The sequence below is a fragment of the Siniperca chuatsi genome, linkage group LG2 (assembly GCF_020085105.1).
Source record: "Siniperca chuatsi isolate FFG_IHB_CAS linkage group LG2, ASM2008510v1, whole genome shotgun sequence".
Taxonomy (NCBI): domain Eukaryota; kingdom Metazoa; phylum Chordata; class Actinopteri; order Centrarchiformes; family Sinipercidae; genus Siniperca; species Siniperca chuatsi.
Window position 1 is genome coordinate 26187565 of NC_058043.1, and position 7141 is coordinate 26194705.

At 39.2% G+C, this 7141-nt stretch overlaps 1 protein-coding gene across 1 annotated transcript; it reads left to right on the forward strand.

Annotated features, from left to right (window-relative positions):
• Window positions 1–2867: 2867 nt before the first annotated feature.
• On the forward strand, window positions 2868–6763 carry LOC122866626 (opioid growth factor receptor-like). The gene is made up of 8 exons (XM_044176534.1): window positions 2868–3708; window positions 3998–4060; window positions 4160–4198; window positions 4312–4366; window positions 4824–4902; window positions 4989–5055; window positions 5138–5286; window positions 5389–6763. The coding sequence occupies exons 1-8, from the start codon at window positions 3208–3210 to the stop codon at window positions 5696–5698; spliced, it is 1263 nt and encodes a 420-aa protein (XP_044032469.1). The 5' UTR covers window positions 2868–3207; the 3' UTR covers window positions 5699–6763.
• Window positions 6764–7141: the final 378 nt, after the last annotated feature.

Below are 7141 nucleotides of genomic sequence, written 5' to 3' on the forward strand. Positions count from 1 at the left end.
AGGCATGATGCTATCTTTACACTGATAACAGCAGGTGACGGCAGTGGAGATAAAGACAGTCGTTATGATGATCATACAGTACAGAGACAAGGTGTATTTTTGTCATAAAAACAAAAATGCAGCATCTTTTTAAAGCCTGTTTAATTTAAAAAAAAAATGCTTTATATGAACTTGCAGGCAAATGTCTTTTTGGTGACAAGTGGTCAGTGTCACAGAGGGAAACAGGTTTGAACTTTGCAGCTTATGTGAACAGTCCTTTGAGCCTTATTAGCCAAAAGGGCAGAGACGTGGTCTTTAATTCCTCTACAGCGTTACCTTCAGGGACAGGTGCCTCATTCTGGTTGAGGCCTCTGGTTGATACCAGAAAAATGTTGTTTTTTATCAAATGGATCACTGTTTTCTCAAATGACAGTAAATTGCATGCTGACAGCAGTACTTGCGTTTTGAAATGATAGTCATTGTTTCATTTTCTGTAAAATATCACAGAGTTAAAATAAAAATATGTCTGTGTTTTGGCAGCAGGGTAATTTCTTCCTGTGAATGTCCTGGTGAGTAGACTACTTCAGCTTTGTTGGCCACGTTTTAGGGAGTTGGACAGAAACAAAGCAAAGAAATAAATCAAAAATAATTCAACTTCACTTTCTTTAACAAAAAAATGTGTTATGGTAAACAGATTTATTATGTTGATATTGTTAATAATCTTGAAATGATGAGTTTCTATCTGACCTGGGAACTGTTGAATGGATGGATGGAGAATGTAACCGTTTCACACTGAAATATTAGCCCAAGTGGAAAAGGGGTCATGATCTACAGTTTCATTGCAGTTTTAAGGTCATGTTTAATTAAATGATAAGCACTAACCTACAAAAGATCAGAAACTCACATAACTGTTGCATAAGCGAAAGAGAGACAATCAGAAAAGGTGTTCAGACTTTGATGGTACTCAAATACAATTAGTGTCACTAAGTCATATATACATGTGACCCAAGGAGTAGCTTTACATGCACACGGAATGAAAATAATAAAAAGTCTGTATTTGAATAACATCCGGAAGGCTCAATCCCTGACAGTGATTCAAATGGACTCATGTACTTGACAATGCACTACACGTGTGAAATAACAGCACTCTTAATTCATCTTGAACTTACCACTGAACAAAACACCAAACATCTTTATTTTAATCAAGGAGTTTGGTATGGTAGCCAGAGATCCCTTCATTTATTCATCAATTTGAAAATGTGAAAAGGAAACCCCTTAAAAACGCTCTAAATAAACAAATTAAGTAGAAGTGTTGCCTTAATTTGCACATTCATTTGACATATTTGACAAATCTATTAATTATTAAATAACGGTGTTATTGCGATTGGGACTTTGGTCTGCGTTAGGTCTGAAATACTTTCAGAATTCAGGTAGGCTACTTGATAGGTTTGTAACACAGGTGCTTAACTGGTACAAGAAAGCGTGATCACATAACACTAGTTTTGGATTCCCTCCACTGGCTTCCAGTCTGCTTGATTTTATTGCTTGCTTTTAAGGTTTTAAATGGGCTGGCGCCACCTTATCTGGCAGAACTCTTACATCAGCAGTTAGAGCACTGAGGGCTACTAACCAGATGCTCTTGGATGTTCACAAAAACAGAGGTGACCGAGCCTTTACGGTGGCTGCCTCTAAACTCTGGAACAGCTTTCCTTTTTCATATATGAGCTGCTCGAACCCTAAAAACTTTCAAGTCGCTGCTGAAGACCCGCCTCTTCTCGTTGGCATTCAATTCTAGTTGAGCTTGACACCTTGATTTCATTTTCTATTGTGCTGCTGTTCTTTTATTTATTTATTTTTTGTTCTTTTATATTCATTTATTTGGTATTTTATCCTGTTTGGCACTTTGGTCAACCATGGTTGTTTTTAATGTGCTAAATAAATAAATGTGTCAATAAATAATAATAAAAAAAAATGCCTCCAGCTGGGTCTTGGACCCTTTAAACAAGCAAAACACACCATCCAAATACCTCTTCCATAAGAATATATTCTCCTTGAAGCCATGATTAGAGTAAATAAACTTCTCTTTGCCCTTAAATGGTGCCAATAGCTAATTCATTAAAATTCCTGAAAATATTGCAGTCCATTAAAGTATCTATTAATTGTCCAGTTAAGTCTCATTAAAATGCCTTGCTTACTTTAAAATGACATAAGTATTCATGTGTAAATAAACGTAAGTTTCATAATGCCAGAGGAATCAGGTCATGGCTGCTCATATTTCTCACTCCCTTTGCTGATTGACTTAAAGGTTCAATGTGTAAAATTTAGGAGTATCTATTGGCAGAAATGGAATATAATATTCGTAAGTATGTTTTCAATAGTGTATAATCACCAGAAATCTACAGAGGGAGCGGGTCCCCTTCCACGGACGCCGCCATGTTGCACCGCCACTACGCTACTTTCTACAGTAGCCCAGAATGGACAAACCAAACACTGGCTCTTCACTGGGCTCACAGGGCCTTCACGTAGTTTCTCCTACACGCTTGAAAGGAGAGGGTGAGGCGAGCGGTATTCGACTGGTTGCAAGCCACAATTTCACAGCTAGATGCCACTAAATCCTACACTGCTCCTTTTAAAGGATTTAGCGGAGGTGCAACATGGCGAACTCCGTGGAAGGGGACCCGCTCCCTCTGTAGATATAAAGGGCTTATTCTAAAGTAACGAAAACACAACGGTTCTTATTTTCAGGGGACTATAGGCTACACTAATGAAAACATACTTATGAATATTATCGCCATACTCTGCAAATAGAGCCCCCTAAAAATTACACACTGCTCCTTTAATTATCTCGAGGTATCAAACTTTGCCGTCTTGTGTTTGCAGTTATTGCTGTTAAAACAATGGGGGAAATATAGGCTACCTCTTATGCCTATAACGTCCTCAAATGTAGCCCCATTATCGACTCATAGTAATAACATACATAATAATATATGAGATTAGGCTAAAGCGTGTCTTTCACACTCAGCCCATGAGTATTTCTGTTTGTTTCACTTAGCAACGTTATGGTTCTGCTCAAATCAAAAGCTAGCAACGGGAAGCTGCTGATGTATTTGTGGGTGTTGGTTGTCGACAAAGTTTCTGTTTTCTGTAGAAACTGTAACGACAACTTCAGAGGAAGTGAAAGTGAAACAGACGAACTCTTCGTGTAGGCTACAGCACACACAGCAACAGATGAGGACTGTGTCAGCGCTGTATATTCTCGGTAAACGCGTGTTAATGATGGCGTGGTTTAGCTACAACCGACTTTATCCTGTTGTTGAGTGGTTATGGCGCAAACTCATTTCCTTATGGCGCTGTTTCACCACAGCGCTTGGTTCAATAGTCGGGTATGCACGTTCAGCGATAGGCTGGCGACAGAATCACGCAGGCCGAGATGACCCTGAAATAAGCGAAGACGAAGACGGCGAACTTCCAGAGAGAGGCTTCTCAGTGGAGGTCAACGAGCCTGTCTGTGATTGTCAAAGTGAGGCTGCCGTTGGCCGGAGGGCCGCAGGCTCTACCCGAGAGCGGCCGTGGTGTGAGGAAGATGATGATGATGATGATGACTTTGACAGCGAGAAGTATCGAGTTGAGACCTCAGATGAGTTGTTCTGTGGCTATGATTCAACCTGGGAGACCGAGGAGCATCAGGAGAGCACATTCAAAAGCAGCAGGCGGTCAGCGTCCAAATATGTGAGTAAACCAGAGGCCTGCTGCATAATTATAGCTCGGGCCTACTGTACACAGCTGGTTGCACTCTAGGCCTGCATTGACAAAGGGATGACGCTCAATTTTTAGATTTTAGGTGTGCCTTTTGGTGATCTAATAGCGACTTGTATTATATAATATAAACTCAGTTGTTACATTTTCAACCCTTTTTATTTTTTTTGCCAGGGTAACTTGGCAAAATTGACTGCAATGTTTGTTGTTCCTTCTATAACCACTAAATGTCTCTGACTTTCATGTATTTTCTGTGTACCAGTACAAGTTCAGCAGATTTGAAAATGCTGCAAAAGACATGCAGAACTACAGGCATGACTACCCTGTAAGTTACACACACACGCAGCTTACACTGCAAACACACACTGTCCCGTGTTCAAGCGTAAGCCGTGCACTCACACTGTTCTTTTGTATCTCCCCACAGTCCCAGACCAGGCAGCAACGCTGGATAAATCCAGTAGATGTAAGTACACACATGATGACTGTGTGTTTATATGACGTATTATATGACTTGGTTATTACTCAGTATTAAAAAAAAAATGGAATGTCTAAGTGCAATTCTCTTCTGCTGAGCAGGATGACATGCCCAATTTGAAGTTCTACCTCGGAATGATGCCCTCTCAACCTAACGGTAGGCCTGTGTGAAGTCCACAGACGTGCCTTCAAGCTCTACGTTGTGATTTAATTTGTCAAGTCAGTGTAACTGCAGTGTAAATCTGCATCAGCGTTTTTAATCAAGTATAAGGATTAATTCAGTGGTCCCCGACCTCTTTGGCCCGTGTCCCCTTAAAACAAAGTGAAGTCTACATGTCACCCCTCATCACATGTTTGATGTTTATGACGATTTTCTCGTCTCACATTGTTTCGCTTGAATAATGTTTAGAGGCCTGAAGAAATTAAAAAAAAAAAAAGTGATAGCATTTCACTAGAGAACAGCAGTGACTATAGCAATGTAAGAACAAGTAAACATCATTTTGTGTAGCAGAAAAATCTGGTCCAACCACCAGACTGGGAACCACTGGATTCATCTTAATCTTTGCTTTACTATGTTAATTGATTTGCTTCTGGTGACTTGTATTTGTTATCAGGCGCCTACATCGACGATTTCCACAATGAATGGTCTGGAGAGTATGAAGCACTGGAGTACGTACACACCTATATTCAATGGTAAGATATTCGATAATCACAGATGTAATGTCAAATGTTCAGTTGTTCCTGTTTCTACAATTTGTGATAGCATTTTTCTCCCAAAGGTTGTTCCCACTGCAAGAACCAGGGATGAACAATGAGGCCAGTACTTTGACAAAAGCAGAAATTAAGGTACACTGCTAAACGCTACAAAGTTAACATTTCTAAAGAAAGTGCTTCATGTATTCTGACAGGAGTTCTGCCTCTGCTTCAGTGTTTTCTTGAGAACAGGACTGCAAAGGAAAATCTGTTAAAGTCCTACAAGCTCATGTTGGACTTCTATGGTATCGAGTTGTGCAATGAGGAAACAGGAGAGGTCAAGAGAGCATCAAACTGGAGAGACAGATTCAACAACCTTAACAGGTGATCTTTGAATTTTAATCAAACATATTGTTCAGTAAAAGTAACAGAACCCTCTATGTAATCTTTTTTTGTGTGTGCCTTTTTACTGTTTGTCATTGACAGTCACACTCATAACAACCTGCGCATTACCCGCATCCTGAAGTGCCAGGGAACCCTGGGGTACCCGCATTACCAAGCCCCCCTGGTCCACTTCTTCCTGGAGGAGACTCTCGTCCATGGAGAACTCCCAAATATCAAGGACAGTGTGCTCAACTACTTTGTGTTTGCTGTCCTCGATAAAAGAGAACGCAGGAGTCTAATCAAGTTTGCCTATTTGAACTATGACCATAAAGATGAGTTTGTATGGTGCCCAAAGAAAATCCAGATGATGTGGTCAAGGGCTGGCGGTGTCCAAGCAGCAAAATGGAATTAATGAAGTATTTGAGTCTGGATAATGAGGATGAAGCCAAAGACGAAGCTGCCAAAGCAGAATCTGTCACGGTTCCCCAAATCCATACTACATATTAATTCTATACTACATACATATCGTCATAGATACAGGAGCAGGAAATGATACAATATATGTGACGTTGGTTGTCAGTCAAGCTGACTTTGGAATTTCACTGCCAATTAAACGTCACTAATAGACATCAAAATATTTTTTCTAAAACGTTATACTATTTTTATAAGATTTTTTGGAGCTGTTTCACCACCACCCACAATTTAATGTGTCTCAACAGCACACTCAAAAAAATACCATATTTAGCATGCATGCTGCCTACTTTATTTTGTTACTTTTCTAGTGTAAACACACTGCATACTAAACACCTGCTTAATATCAGTATGTACTATAGTTTTGGGACACGCAGCATGTCTCGTATCTGGTAACAGTGTGACTCACGGGACCTTGAAAACCTGATGTGTAATAACTGTTGCCATAAAGCAACAGTTACAATTGATTTGCATTCACCAGCAGTAGGTGTAAGAGGCAATCACAGAGCGTAAACAAGAGCAATAAAGAGCTCATGCAAGTCCGCCAAATGAATGCAGGTAAAATATCCAGCCCTGAAGAGAACGTCACAGAGAATCAAAGCAGCAAAGACAGAGTGATGATGAATTATCCAGTGATGTAGAGGCAGATACACTCCAGATACTGCACATGATCTTGACAGAGCATCAGTGAAATTTCCTCAGTACTGTATAACAATGGTTTATTGTGCTTTACACACTGAATCAAATAGCATAGTCATTTATGCAAATGCTTTTGTTTCTTTTAGTATTCACAGTTTGGTTTCTGGACATCTATTCTTGTTTTATTCTTATTATTCGACTTCACAAACAAAAATGTGCAGTATTCTGAACTGGGCGAGTATGGTTTAACCAGACAAGGTGCAATTGTAATAAAAGTGCTTATGTTATGGTGTGGGTAAGTAGGACAAATGAAGAATTTTAAGAATTGCTGTTTGACTGTGGTTAATGAAGCTGTTCCCAATTCTCATTGTCTAAAATCTTCATTCTATTTTCTTATTCAGTATGTTCACATTCTGTTGTTTTATACCTAAATGCCTTACATGGTCATAGATTTCTCATGCTTGCATTTATTCCTATTAAGGTAATAACGCATATTAATGTGATTAGATTCACATAACTAATAAGAATGTTTGTACAGATTATGGCCAAAATAATGTCGAACAGTGGTTTTGTACTGGTAGTGTTGCATTTAAAGTTTAATCATCAAAAAGAAGGTAGATTCTACTATCAGTTCTGTGTTTGAGAGTTGTGTTACTGCCTAACTGCAGTAAAGTGCAGTTAGTTCCCTAATGTTTTGAATAATCTATTAATCCAGTTGATCATGCATTATAAACAGTTATAACAT

Coding starts and splice junctions, on each gene's coding strand:
- LOC122866626 (XM_044176534.1), top strand. CDS start 3,208: ATGAGGACTGTGTCAGCGCTGTATATTCTCGGTAAACGCGTGTTAATG. Junction 4,199..4,311: donor GCTGGATAAATCCAGTAGAT/GTAAGTACACAC, acceptor TCTGCTGAGCAG/GATGACATGCCCAATTTGAA. Junction 4,903..4,988: donor GTACACACCTATATTCAATG/GTAAGATATTCG, acceptor TTTCTCCCAAAG/GTTGTTCCCACTGCAAGAAC.